Below are 15,450 nucleotides of genomic sequence, written 5' to 3'. Positions count from 1 at the left end.
ACCAGAATGTTAGTCAAAGTTCTGAGAACAATCCCCACTAAAATCTGACAGCTCTTTCCTCACAAAGTCCTTAACTTGTAAGTATTTAAAGAAAATTGATATATTGATATTATTTCCTTCAAATGAGGAAAATTTCCTGCTATATAAGTCTGCAGATACTATGATTTGAATGCTGTTCTTCTCCTATTTAACAGTTCACTTACTAAATAGTTATTTGGTGTGAATTTATTTTTAAAGTAGGCCTACAAATTCCATGTATTCTATATAGTGATGTTCCAAAACTAAATGTAGTCATGTTGCAGAGTTAATCAAATCCGGCCCTGGAAGGCCACTGCCCTGCAGAGTTAGTTCAACCCTGATCAAATTCACCTATCTGTAAATTTTCTAGCTACTCTTAAGACCTTGATTAGCTTGTCTAGGTGTTTGTAGGGTTGGAGCTAAACTGTGCAGAACAATGGCCCTTCAGGGCTGGATTTGATATTTTTTATATTATTTGGTTACAAATAATATTAACACAGAATATTCATGACATTGTCAGGTTTTACAAAAAAAAAAAAATTAATCTGTTATTGAAGTATGTCTGTTGTCTACTATCTTCTGTCTGAACGACAAACGCAAACTGCGGAAGAGTCGCAGCACCTCCTGCTGGTGTGTGTCAAGCGCGTCTCAAACTATCGATGGTTGCTGGTATCGATTTCTCGTGTCTGTCATACATTTTGGTGACCGATTATTCAGGTCTATTATCAAAATGGCGGCAGTAGCGGCAACAAATCCTTCGCAACTTTTACCTCTCGGTATGTGCGACTTTCGTTTTAATTGATTATTTGCTTTATTGGTTTAACTTTTGTAGTTGTAGTAGGGAGCATAAAGTTCCCTGTCGCATTCAAATCTCAGTACGTTTTTATGTTATTGGACACACGTGTACACTAACAGTATAGGCCTAACCGTTTAGATATTTTATTTAATTTAATTGATTCGTAGCTAAGATATAAACTGAAATCAGTCCCTACAGTCAGTATGGGTGAAAAATGCAAGCATCACTATGACTGTGTCCGAATTCGCACCCATACCCTCATTCATAGTTAGGCTAGTTCATTAATTTATGTGACTTTCAAGTAGAGTCGAAAATAAGGTAATTACAATTTACACGCACATGAATGACCATGTCGTTTTACAAGTGGGTAAGCTCAGAAATCTAGATAATAGACGAGTTGCTGAGTTTTGACGTTGAAAGGGGCGTGTCAATATCTGTATGAATGGTAATGAATGATTTTGCAAATTATACATAGTGTATTTCACTTTTAGAGATGTGATGTGCGAAATATCTTATAGGCAAAGTTAATTACTCAACCTTAAAGGTTTTCTTTAAGTAACAAAAAATATTTAGTTTTGATACCATGTAAATAGGTGATAAAAAGGGACCAGCTCCCTAGATTTGCTCTCTAATTTTGTCATATCGCACACCCCTTATTGGTTGCAGAATTGTCCGTGAATTCTTAAATAACACAATAAGTGTTTAATGTGTTGAAGATTAAATAATACATTTGCAGTTCTTGAAGCCTTTGAACTACAGGCATAACCGTGGCAGCCGATATCATTGCTTTATTATTCACCCTGTTTTGGAAGGTCAAACACATTGTGTTGTGTGTAGGTTTTACGCATTGTTTACAGTATGCATACTGCAAACATCACAACCTCAGTCTCACACTGCTTCAATTTTGTTTGTCATGACTTGTATGATGTCTTTCAGAGCTGGTGGATAAATGCATTGGCTCTCGGATTCACATCGTCATGAAGAACGATAAAGAGATTGTGGGAACTCTGCTCGGGTTCGACGACTTTGTCAGTATCCTTTAACTGCTGGAAAAAACGCTGACACAGATTTGTGATGGTTAATGTTTTAGGATTAGATTTAACTTAATTTTGCAAAATACAAGTAGCCAGTAATACAGGTACACATTCATTTATTTGTCCTGTAAATGTAAGAGACTTACATTTGTTTTAATGCCATTGTAGTTACTGTTTTAATGAAGTGAAATTAATCGCAAATTACTGCTGCAGAAATTTTGCTGACATGATGTAAAGAAAGAGAGGGTGTAGTGAATTCAAAAAGTGTGGCAGTGGCAGGAATGTACTAAAGATTCTCAGTTCATAATGTAATGCATTCTTTGTGATGTTTTACATTTTCTTGATTCTTTTAATCAGACATGGTCCTTGAGGATGTGACAGAGTTGTAAGTAGATGTAATATGTGCTTATATATTTCTTTATTTTCTTTGCCCCATTTATGCATCCAACTTCTTAGACTTAAACTTCTCGACAAACATACAACTAAATAAACATGATATGAAAATCAACATACCGTGCTCAGCATAAATGAGTACACCCGCTTTGAAAAGTAACATTTTAAATGAACACAAAAACAATTTCCAAAATGTTGACAAGACTAAGTTTTATGTAACATCTGTTTGACTTATAACATGAAAGTAAGGTTAATAATATAACTTAGAGAACAAAATTTTCAGTTTTACTCAGATTAGGGTGATGCAAAAATGAGTACACCCCACTGAAAATCTCTGGAGCAAAGCTAAATTTTAGACTACAAATGTCTAATTTAACAAGAATTCAACCACAGGTGGGTCTAATTATTCATTACACAGGGGTCCAGCAGACAGTTGACTATAAAAGGATGTTAAAACCCCTTCCCATTTCATGCTGTCAGCAATGGCACCATATGGAAGAGAAATGTCACAAGACCTGAGAAAGAAAATAATTTCTTTACACCAGAAAGTTGAAGGCTACAAGAAGATCAGCAAAGCTTTACTTATCAGTCAGAATACTGTAGCAAAAGTGGTACAAAAATTTAAAAAAGATGGAGCTGCAACCATCTCACAGAGACGTCCAGGTCGTCCACGGAAGTTAACACTTCGACAGGAGTGTCTTCTGATGAGAAGGGTTGAAGAAAATCGGCATGCAAGTTCACTGCAGTTATCTAAAGGAGTAGAAAGCCAAACTGGGGTGACTATTTCCCGTGACACAATACGGCGTACACTGCAGAGGAATGGCATGCATGGGTGCCGTCCACAAAAGAAGCCTCTCCTAAAACCCAGGCACAAAAAAGCCCGCCTAGAGTTTGCCAGGGCCCATGCTGACAAAGATGAAGACTGCTGGGACTCTATACTCTGGAGTGATGAGACCAAGATAAATGTTTTTGGAACTGATGGCTTCAAAACTGTATGGTGTCCAAAGGTGAGGAATACAAAGAAAAATGCATAGTGCCTACAGTGAAACATGGTGGTGGCAGTGTCCTTATGTGGGGCTGCATGAGTGCTGCTGGTGTCGGGGAGCTGCATTTCATTGATGGCATCATGAATTCACAGATGTACTGCTCTATACTGAAAGAGAAGATGCTACCATCACTCCGTGCCCTTGGTCGTCGTGCACTTTTCCAACATGACAATGATCCTAAACACACATCTAAGGCCACTGTTGGATTTCTGAAGAAGAACAGGGTGAAAGTGATTCAGTGGCTCCTGATCTGAGCCCAATTGAACACCTATGGGGAATTCTGAAGAGACAAGTTGAGCATCACTCTCCATCCAGCATCCAGTCTCTAAAAGAGGTCATTCTTAAAGAATGGAAAAAGATAGATGTTGCAAAATGTCGCCAACTGGTTCATTCCATGCCTAGAAGACTTGGTGCTGTCATTAAAAATCATGAAGGCCATACAAAGTACTAGATGTAGTAGTTTTTGTTGTGGGGTGTACTCATTTTTGCATTACCCTAATTTGAGTAAAACTGAAAAATGTGTAATTAAGTTACACATTATATTATTAATATTAATAATATTAACCTTACTTTCATGTTATACATTAAACAGATGTTATATTAAACTTAGTCTTGTCAACATTTTGGAAATTGTTTTTGTGTTCATTGAGATATTGTTTAAAATGTTAGTTTTTAAAGGGGGTGTACTCATTTACGCTGAGCACTGTATAATAATATTCCAATGTAGGCTAGATGTTTCTCTGGGATATTCAGGGGCCAGACATTCTTCTTAACAGGGTTCAAACAGAGTTTGAAAATGCCTAATTTTTATTTCCTTAAAACATCCAGCATTATAAAAGAAGTCAGATAATTGAACAATTGAAATTAAAGCAATGCTGTCTTCACTTGAGGTTCCCTTGTGTCTCGTGAGTGTCTTTGCTTTGTTTCCCCAAAAAATGGCTTCCACCTGTCCTGTCACCAACATGTCAGTGTACATTTCAATCGCATAATTGAAATTTCTACGAAACCATCTGAGTACTGCATAAACAGTTGATAAAGAATCGTTTCCATTCAGTGTGTTCAATAGAACAAAAACACCACTTCTGGGGAAACTGGCATTTAAAAGATTTTTGGTAACACTTTATTTTAGGGTAAAACTTTTAACTAGTTTAGTTTTACTTTTATTCTAGTAAAAGAATACTTTTATTCTAGTAATATGCATGCTTATTAGCATGCATATTACTAGAATATTGGCTATTTATTAGTACATATAAAGCACATATTAATGCCTTATTCTGCATGATCTTATTCTACATTCTTAGTCATACCCAATACCTAAACTTAACAACTACCTTACTAACTATTAATAAGCAGTAAATTAGGAGTTTATTGAGGGAAAAGTCATAGTTAATAGTTTATGTTTTCCCTATACTAAAGTGTTACCAGATTTTTAAATTGTTTATATTTTCAGGTCAAATTGAGTAACCCCATGGGAACCTCATTGTTATATTTTATTATATTATAAAGTGATACTATATTATATATTTATGATTAAAAAAATCACTTGGAATACATGTTTTTGAAAATGAAGTGTAAACTCTGTGTTCAAGGTGTAAGGAAAATATACCACTTTTTATGTGGTTTCACATTTTTTAGAATGATAAAATCAAGTATGTAATTGTATAAACATTTTTTAAAAATGTATGACATTGTACATTTCTGAAAACTTAACACTTCATGTTTCATCTTAAACATTATTTGTTATTGAGTCATAACAAAAGTGTTTTTTGTCACAGTGAAATCACTCCAGAGGGAAGAAGAATCACAAAACTGGATCAGATTCTGCTAAATGGCAATAACATCACAATGGTATGATCATTGAGTTCATCTTTAAATCATCATCTTCAAATATCAATCCACATATCACATTTCATGAATTGACGACAATTGCTTTGAGATGGATTTAGTGTATGAATATGCATACTGGTAATATGAGTAAAGCTCTTATGCAAGTTTATTTTTGACAGAGCCTGTGTTAGGGTATTTTGTTTACTTTTATTACATTTTATGTGTAACCTGAAGTTATCACATTTATAAGCCCTAAAGAAAGCTGTCTCTTTAGTTGTAACGATTTGTAATTCTGTAATTCCAATTTAATCTGTTAGTCACTTGATAATGTTCCATCGCAAGATAAAGACTGACAATCAACTGTTTGAATTCAGTTGAGCTTAGTCACATATAATTTTTTCTTTTTTACAGTCTTTTGACAGTTTTGTTTCAGTTTATCAGTTTTCACTAAATGAAAACAAGGAAGAATAGCTATGTGCTGCATGGAATCGCCAAGATGCGTTAAGAAGACATGCCCCTAACTACACATTTACTGAATAAATCCCTTGATGCACAACAAAAAAAATCTCAGATGACTTTACCTCAGCAGATTATGTGATTAGATAACTGGACTAACCACCGGACCAATCGCATCTCACAGCATCTCAAAAGTTGTTTTGGTCGTTCGAAAATGCCTGAGCCAAAGTCTGTCATCAAAATGATTGGGTTTAATTCCTCCCAGAAGCATCTCACACGATAGTGTTCTTAAACACAAGCATCCGAACACAAGATAATATTTATTGCATCATCTGCACGCTCTGAGGCACAAGTCATTTATGATAGAGGAAAAAAGAGCCACAGTTTCTTCTCCAATTGCAGCAACTTCCATTTTTATTACAGATATTTTGCGCCAATGTCCAAGAAAGTTACAAGTTTGTTTCTTTTGAACACATGGGATTGTGCAAGTTTGGATGGAAACATAGCTAATGATGATAGTAATTTTATTTTATACGACCAGTAAAACTAAATATAATAATTAACAGAAATCTAAATTTTAAAACCTACATCTAAATTTTACTTAAACATTAAAAAGTCACATGAGGATATTGTTGAATGCTTTTGAGTGATGATGCAAGCAGATCAGTGTTTTCTTCTGAGTGAAAATCAATTTTCCAAATCTAATTTTTGCTTATGTTGTTTAAAGTAGAGACTTAAAAAAATTCTCAGCACTCTCAAAAACAAGCAAACCAAGAGACATGCTGTTTGATCTGTTATAAAGTGTTACATCCGTCGAAATATGGTTTCATTAATTGGATATATTAATACGGTTTCATTAATATGGATATTTCCGTATATTCCGTTTCATAACATTACCAAAACTCAACAAAATTAAAAAATTGCATTAATAGATAAACGCTAATCAACATGACACGTCACTTTGTTACATATGATGAAACCATGCGTTTCTGTTGTTTTCCAGTTGATTCCAGGAGGAGAAGGACCAGAAGTTTGAGAAACATGTAGCACCTTCCAGAAAATAAATACGATTTATGTTCCTGTTTCATGAAAATTGATCACTACTTTTTTTCAAAGATGCATTTTCATTTCATGAGTTTTTCCACATTAGTTATTTTATTCTTTAGGTGATCCAAAATGGTTTTGTAAACATTTGTTGCTTGTTACAATAAAACAAATAAAATTAACTGGACTGTGTTGAAATTCATTCTATGTTATAACAGCATTTTGTGTGACATATTCCTGAAGGGGAATATGTAGATAAAGAAACTGAGGATACTTTGTAAAATCATTGGTTTTAATATGGTTCTTTGCTTTAAGAATATGTCCTATGAATATGTACTCACTTTAAAGATGTATCTACTGTCAAAAGTGTCATGTATCTACTGTATCTAGAATGTGAAAAATGATGAAGAGAAATAAGAAATTCTGAAAACTGGTCTAGTTGTACAACTACATCATATATTTAAGTCCCAGTAAGCATCTGTCTCAGTACATGGATGGCTTCTCTTCTCCTTTGGGATTTGTCACTTTCTCCAGGTTCTTGCTGATGACGTCATACAGTTCAGCCTGAACACAAACAACAGACATTTGAATCTATAGCCATACAGATGTGTCCACAATTATCGTGATTCATTTGTAAAGGCCATATCTTTCACTTGTGTTGTAGTGTTTCTCATTTAGAAGCTGTTTGCCAAATGAATAAATGTAAACAACTCACGTAGAAACCGCGTATATCAAGCACAATCACTCTGATCTCAGAATATGCTGCTTCATCCTTCTCGTGCACCAGAGAGCGATAATCCATCTGTCAAAAAAACATGCCCCTTATTATTACACAAAAATGGTATGAAAGTGACTTGAAACTATATTGTAACTTCTGATGTGATGAGGTCAATGTGTAAATCTGAGGCCTGTTGCACAAAGCCAGTTTTAGTTGCCAACCAGGTCAATTTGAGATTAGTTTGAGTAAACTCTGTTTTTGGCCTCAAGACAGTAGATCAGTTTTTACCTGTGTTGATTGCCATATAGGTTTTATTCTGGGTTATAGACTGCAAACCAAAACTGGACCAATCAGCTGCGAGTAAAGTCATATATATATCTGATACAATAAAGCCACTCCCCCAGCATCTCTCGCTCCAAATTAAAGCAGTTTACACAGAGACAAAATTGCCTGTCTTTTGCTGCAAATTATTATTATATTTGTATTATATGAATTAAAATGATTTATTCATAAATTTGTATACTTATATGAATTGACGATTAATATTAAACTTTATTTAAATGAATATAAATATATACCTATAAATACTATATGCTTTTTAAATGACTAAACTTATGTTTTCTTTTGAGCTCTTTCCGAACATATATGAATTATTTGGTCACACTTTAAGGACCAATTCTCACTATTAATTAACTATTAACTACGACTTCAATAAACTAATTACTGCATATTAATAGTAAGGTAGTTGTTAAAGGGTGAGTTCACCCAAAAAAAATTAAAATCCTGTCATTAATAACTCATCCACATGTCGTTCCAAACCTATATGACTTTTGTTTTTCTTTGGAACATAAATGAAGATCTTTTTGATGAAATCTGAGAGCTTTCTGTCCCTCCATTGACAGCTACACAACTGACACTTTGATGTTTCAAAAATTCATAAAAAGATTGTAAAACTTCTTCATATGAATTGAGTGGTTTAGTCCAAATTTTCTGAAGAGACTCGAAAACTCAATCGCTTTATATGATGAACAGATTGAATTTAGGCTTTTATTCACATATTAACATTGATCAGCAAACATAAGCAGAAGCTCTCTCAGATTTCATCAACAAGATCTTAATTTATGTTCCGAAGATGAATGAAAGTCTTACGGGTGTGGAATGACATGAAGGTGAGTAATTAATGACAGAATTTTCATTTTTGTGTGAACTATCCCTTTAAGTTTGGGTAGGATTAAGGGATGTAGAATATGGTCATGCAGAATAAAGGATTAATATGTGCTTTTTAAGTACTAATAAACAGCCAATATAGTAATATGCATTCTAATAAGCAACTAGTTAAAGGGTTAGTTCACCCAAAAATGAAAATAATGTCATTTATTACTCACCCTCATGCCGTTCCACACCCGTAAGACCTTCATTAATCTTCGGAACGCAAATTAAGATATTTTTGTTGAAATCCGATGGCTCAGTGAGGCCTGCATAGCCAGCAATGACATTTCCTCTCTCAAGATCCATTAATGTACTAAAAACATATTTAAATCAGTTCATGTGAGTACAGTGGTTCAATATTAATATTATAAAGCGACGAGAAATAATGACTTATATAGTGATGGCCAATTTCAAAACACTGCTTCATGAAGCTTCGGAGCGTTATGAATCAGCATGTCGAATCATGATTTGGATCGCGTGTCAAACCGCCAAACTGCTGAAATCACGAACAGCTCCGAACAGCTGATTCGCATTCCGAAGATCAACGAAGGTCTTACGGGTGTGGAACGGCATGAGGGTGAGTAATATTATTACTCTATTATTACATTATTTTCATTTTGGGGTGAACTAACCCTTTAATAGTGATAACTGTCCCCTAAAGTGTTACTAATTATTTAAATTTAAATGATTTAAACTTGCTTTGATATAGTCAGATATTTTCTTTCAGCAGCCTTCTCAAACTTTTCCTGATGATGCAGCATGTGTTTATACCTGCCTTGCAAATGCATTTAAATTCATGAGATTTTTCATAATAATCACTTAATCCTCAACAGAGAAATTGTGTTGACTCGTGAGAAGTGAATCCAACTGACTCTTTCCATGTGACTGGCTGTTCGCTGCACGTCACACTTTCAGGTGCACGTGCTCCAGAGTTAATTACAAACTCTGGATCAAACCCTGAGTTGAACATTTATATAACCAATGTTATAAGACCGCTGAACCTGGGCTGTGCCCAAATTTGCCCCCTATACCCTTAAATAGGACACTATTTTAGGGGACAGCCATTTGTAGTAGTGTCGAAACCACAGTGGACGTTATCGAGCGCACTCATATAATCCCACTCAACAGCTAGAGAATACCTATAATGCACTGTGAGGGTCGTGCGCAATGAATTACCGCGTCTCGCTAGAAGACGCACCCGCAGTTGAATCATCCATCCAGCTATTTTCCAAACCGCTGGTCCGATGTGGGTACAGCGCAATATCATACAGGTATAAATTCCTTTTTAATTGATTATTAAATTGTTTAATTAAGGTTTATACATGCTAGTTAACATGACATAGTTCAAGATAAATCTTTGTATTACTACTGGAGCTGCCAGTTTACTAAGCACACACTCAGTGCCCGAATTCACTCACTCGTTTTCATTCACTCCTTCACGTGGACTATATTAGTACTATATGAGTAATATAGGGAATAGTAAATTAGGGTATAGGAGTCGATTTCGAACACAGCTCAGGTTGGATTTGCATGTTATCACAACTCTAAACCTATTCTGAAACTCACAGTTTGTTTAGCTAGCTTCATGCAACAGACCACTGGTGATTTACCCCCAAACATTTAATATGCACATCATGGAATAATCATGTACTATTTTAAAGCAAACTTCAAATAAAACTGCAGATGAAATAAATGAAATAATATACTTTTTAATAATTAAATGGATTTAATCACTGTGTACACGCCTTTTCATATTCTTAAAAAGTGAGGGAGGGGGATGTTTAATGTGTCTGAAAATACTGAAAATCATTTCAGAGTACTCAGATTACCTCCCAACTCATGCATCAAAGGGTTAAATGGCAAAAACTCAGAATATGATATTGAAAGCCCTATTTAATAACTGTAGCTATACAAAAAAGTTTATTCTAATAAGTTGACTGGATAGGTCACTAACCACATGGGTGTCTTTGGAAGCTTTGGCCACTGCATCACCTCTCTCTGAGAAGTACCTGCAGATAAACACACTTTGATTACCAACATGACAACATGAATGAATGAGGGCAGTGCAAAACATGTAAACTATGCTTGTTTCTACCATGGAATAAAAATAAAAAAGCTAAGTGCGACTTTTTATCTCACAGTTCTGACTTTTTTTTCTCGCGAATTGCTTAGTTTATTATCTCACAATTCTGAGAAAAAAAAAGTCTGAATTTTTTTTTATTACATGCCTGAAACAAGCTTCCATAGTATGCATAATAAATGAAATGAAATAGTTGGGAATTGCACATACTTGTTAATGTTGGTCTGAAAACCCTCCACCTTGGTCTTCACAGCAGTAATTCTCTCAAGGATTTTTTCCTAAAACATCAACCAGTCATGTTAACCACTGCTGATATTTAATATTCAGAAACCAAAACATTATGTGCCATAGTCGATCACTGTCTATAACACTGTCTATAAACCAGCCATCTCATTAAAGAACTAAAGGTTAATAACCTGAATTGCAACTCCAAAATCATTTCCATCTTCTATTTTTGGAATCAGATGAGCAATCCAGCAAGAGACCTGAAGAAAAGTAAAGAACAAAGTTGCCAAACTACAGTCTGGGAAAATACTGAAAACTGATCCATGAGTCACTTTTGCCCACTTACAGTGATGCAGGTCTCTTTCAGGGCCATTATCTCCGGTTTTACAATATCCAGCAACTTCACAATCCGCTCATTTCCTTTAATGAAGCCACATTTGGGAGCTGGCGCAAGAAAAAGTAACATTACAAAAATATTCAATATTTACAGTTATGGTTTGACAAGCATAAGCACTTCCTATTTTATCTGCATTTCTTCTTACCATCACTCTGGTAAACATTCATCTTAATCTAATCTGTGCATAACACTTTTACCCACTTTTTCAGCAGATTCTCCAGTTATTCTCCAGTCATACTCTTTTGTTGATGACCAGGTTATTTGGTGCTTAGTTCACCCAAAAATGAAAATTCTGTCATTAATTACTCACCCTCATGTCGTTCCATACCTGTAAGACCTTCGATCATCTTTGGAACATAAATTAAGATATTTTTGATGAAATCAGAGAGGTATATGACTCATCCATAGACAGCAATATAACCACCACTTTCAAGGTCCAGAAAGGTACTAAAGACACCGTTAAAACAGTCGACTTGACTGCAGTGGTTCAACCTTAATGTTATGAAGTGACGAGAATACTTTTTGTGCGCAAAAACGAAACAAAAATATTCAATATTCTTTATTCAATAACTTTTCCTCTTCCCTGTCAGTCTGTTACGCAGTTGGCGCAGTGAACGCATTGCAGAGCTTCCGTGTTTACGTCCGTATGCCGACTCATTATTGGCCAGCTCCTGCGTCAGCATCACACGCATGCGTCGTGGTGCTCACATGAACACAGCCTCAGCCAATACTGAGCCCACGTCATATACCTCTCGGATTTCATCAAAAATATCTTAATCTTCTGAAGATTAACGAAGGTCTTACGGGTGTGGAACGACATGAGGGTGAGTAATTAATGACAGAATTTTAATTTTTGGGTGAACTAACCCTTTAACTTCACTAATGAGGTACTATTAGTGCTTAGCTAATGCACATGCTTAGCTTATGAGGTACTAAAACCTAGAGGATACAGTGTCACCTTGGAAAAAACAAAACAAAACATGGATCGTTTGCCAGCAAGCCTCAAGAATTTGTTGAAAACAGAATCATAAAAAAAAAAAAACTGATTCAATTTGTGTGACTGATGGAGAAAATAAAAAGGCATTGCCTCACTGGAATGTTCATTAACAGTATATCGCTGCAAAGGTTTTTCAAACTTCTATTTACCCCTAAATGAAGAATGAAAAAGAACTTCCCTGTGAGTATACTGGGGCCTTAAGAATCACTGATATATATTATAGATCAGTGTTTCTGCAATCAACACACCTCTTCCAATGTCACAACTCTGCAACACGTGTTGTCGTGTATCATCTAGAATTCCGAATTTCCCACTTAGGCCCTGTTTACACTAGTGTGTTTTCGTTAAAATGCCTAACTTTTGCTACGGTTACGCCTGGTGTCCACACTTCAATGGAGTTTTCGACCTTCAAAAATGGAGACTTTTGGAAACGCTGCAGACCGCGTTTTAGTTGAAAACTCTGGGGTTGCGTTTCAGTGTAGACGGACCAAAACAGAGACTCTTAAAAATGAAGGCATGGCTGCCCACATTTGCTCCGAATTTTGGTCCGAACCCAGAGTACTCCCCTGGTGTGGTAAGAATAGTTAGAACTAGAAGTGAGGAGATGGGGTGGTGGAGGGATGCTGAAAACGAATGAACAGAGGTGAGACTGCTGTATATATACCTTGTGTCGTTAATTGACTTGATTAACTGAATGCTCTCCACTCGTGTTGATTAGGTTAATTATCTGAACATGCTCCTCCCGAACTTTGTTAATAAAACATCAGTAGTGTAGTGTGGATCTTTTCTGAAACGCAGTGGAAACGCCAGTATGGACGAGGATCATTTTCATTTTAAAACGCCATGTTAAAAGGAAAACGCAGCAGTGTGGACATAGCCTTAGAATTAGAATTGCGATTTTGCTTAGTCAATCATGTGCTCAGAACTCATAATTACAATATTTCTGCCTCTACTTCAAGGGCACATATCTTTCTGTAAAGTTCAGTAATCTTTATCAAGCACATTTAGCTAATTAAGATCTTCAAGTGTGTGTGTGTGTGTGCAAAATTACCTTTCTTCTTTTTCTCATCATCTTCATTTTTGTCTGTCTCCATCTCCTATTAATATATTTTAATAAATGTTAGGGTTAGAGAGAGGGTAATCTATTTCTAGCAGCATTATGAACCCTGAGCCACATGCTAACCTCATCGTCAGCAGCAGGAGGGTCAGGAATGGGAATGTCCAGGGGTGCATGGAGAGTCGAGAGGTCAGTGATACTGAACTCATCCCCCTAAAACCATAAAGTATTTTTCATTTCACTTGTTGCTGGAGTTAAAGTAAAATTTCTCAACTGGTAACAATGGGCAGCAAAACCAAGGTCATGAGTTAATTTTCCAAGGTCACATGTACAGTACTGACACGTGAATACCTGAGGGTACAGGTCACTTTGGATAAAAGCATCTGCCAAATGAAAAATAATAATAAAAAAAAAATATATATATATATATATATATACCTTCAGCAGGTTGTCAAGCTGTGAGATCTTCAAAGGTATGTGATTGGAGAATAACTCTTCTGCCTGCCAATACAATGACAATTGTAAGCACAAACAACGACAGTGCAACAATCCCAAATAGCCTTATTTGTAGTGAATTCATACCTGCTTATACAGTGACTGGCGGTAGTTTTCTATCTGGATGAAAGTAACACAGAACAATTACAACAGAAATAGTTAGGCTATCTTTGTCCATGAAAATGATCGCGCTTCATGTTTACTTTCACTTTCAACATTTATGGATGAGGAAGTGTGACTCAGGATTTTTCTGTTTTTACATATAAGCAGAAATTTCCAGTAGTGTTTTATATCAAACAAATCACCAAACGAACAAGAGAAAAGGCCTTTTAAATCTTCGTAGGAGCCATACTGTCACAGCTAAAACTGACGCAAACGCATTACTTTAAATTTCTTTGTTGACAGTGGAAATACTATAAATTCTATAGAGATGAACTTACCCTCACTGCATTATCAGAGTTTAACTTCAGTACATGAGCTTTGGACATAATGAAAGCAATTCTTCGTTATTTTCAGAGAAAAAGATCACGGTACACTCAGCAGCAGACGTTCAGGTGGCTCGCGCAATTCACTTTCACTTCGCGATACTTTCGATTTGATAATGACGCCCACAATCCACTTAAGGATGCAGTGAAGTAAATTACAAATTTTTATCATTATTATTTTATTATTATTATTATTATTATTATTATTTACGTTTTTAGATTACTGTGTGTAGCACTGCATATTTCATTTACACATTCCTCATTCAAAAGGCGCCGTTATGGGGGTACACAAACAGTCTGCAAGGCATTTGGGTCCACCAGGACGCTAGGGGGCCGCAACACACCACTTTTGAATTAGCTGGGTTTTATGGGGACTTTCCATAGATATAACGATTTATATACTGTACAAACTGTATATTATATCCCCTAACCCTAAACTTTCTGCATTTTTACACTATTAAAAAAACATACAGTAATTGTATGATTTATGCTATTTTCCTCATGGGGACCAAAAAATGTCCCCACAAGGACAAGGATTTCGGATATTACCATCTTAACATAGGGTATACCTGAACCACACACACACACACACACACACACACACACTTTAGTCATGTCTTCAGGGTCTTTGTCTGTACATTCAGATGGCTGTGTACTTCGGTCATTCTGTAGCAGCTGTTGACATCAGTAATGGCAGGAAAGTGATGCCCCTACACTCACCCCTTGTCACAGCCGCCACAGCGCTCAGACGAGTAGCATTCACATCTCTCGGACCAGCCTTCATTGGTGACAGCCAGGTAACCATCGTGTTTGCCCTAAACCTTGGCACCGTTTGTCACCGCTGTGAAATTAAAACACTATTTAACTTCTCAATACAGCCAGCCTAACTTAGGCAATAGCCCTCCATTAAACTTAACAAGCAAGATAGTCTGGTGTTGACATAAAATAGCATCATGCAAGGTCGGAAATGCCACCAAAATTATTAAAAATAACCACCAAAATTCAAGATATGAATTGCCCTTCTATTAATTATTTTATTTTGTGCTTATAACATAATATATTTAGCAATATCACACAAGCTATTTTCTTGATATTCATCTTAATACAGTGTCACAGATCACCAAGACACGAAATTAGATCACAGAGACACGAAATTAAATTAAATAACCTCCA

At 35.7% G+C, this 15,450-nt stretch overlaps 2 protein-coding genes across 2 annotated transcripts; one reads left to right on the top strand and one right to left on the bottom strand.

Annotated features, from left to right (window-relative positions):
* The first annotated feature begins 633 nt into the window (after positions 1-633).
* lsm5 (LSM5 homolog, U6 small nuclear RNA and mRNA degradation associated) lies at positions 634-6,796 on the top strand. The gene is made up of 5 exons (XM_051913720.1): positions 634-794; positions 1,751-1,846; positions 2,206-2,233; positions 5,063-5,135; positions 6,574-6,796. Exons 1-5 carry the CDS (start codon positions 749-751, stop codon positions 6,604-6,606), a joined length of 276 nt encoding a protein of 91 aa, XP_051769680.1. The 5' UTR covers positions 634-748; the 3' UTR covers positions 6,607-6,796.
* An 89-nt stretch (positions 6,797-6,885) lies between these two features.
* psme2 (proteasome activator subunit 2) lies at positions 6,886-14,404 on the bottom strand. Its single transcript, XM_051913716.1, has 11 exons — positions 14,233-14,404; positions 13,880-13,912; positions 13,736-13,798; positions 13,424-13,510; positions 13,292-13,337; positions 11,193-11,290; positions 11,038-11,106; positions 10,832-10,899; positions 10,496-10,550; positions 7,330-7,416; positions 6,886-7,178 (listed from the first exon to the last, which is right to left on the bottom strand). The coding sequence occupies exons 1-11, from the start codon at positions 14,278-14,280 to the stop codon at positions 7,098-7,100; spliced, it is 735 nt and encodes a 244-aa protein (XP_051769676.1). The 5' UTR covers positions 14,281-14,404; the 3' UTR covers positions 6,886-7,097.
* Positions 14,405-15,450: the final 1,046 nt, after the last annotated feature.

Source organism: Ctenopharyngodon idella, chromosome 12 (assembly GCF_019924925.1).
Source record: "Ctenopharyngodon idella isolate HZGC_01 chromosome 12, HZGC01, whole genome shotgun sequence".
NCBI lineage: Eukaryota > Metazoa > Chordata > Actinopteri > Cypriniformes > Xenocyprididae > Ctenopharyngodon > Ctenopharyngodon idella.
The sequence above is the reverse complement of the archived record's forward strand: the minus strand, read 5'-3'. Positions and strand labels throughout refer to the sequence as shown.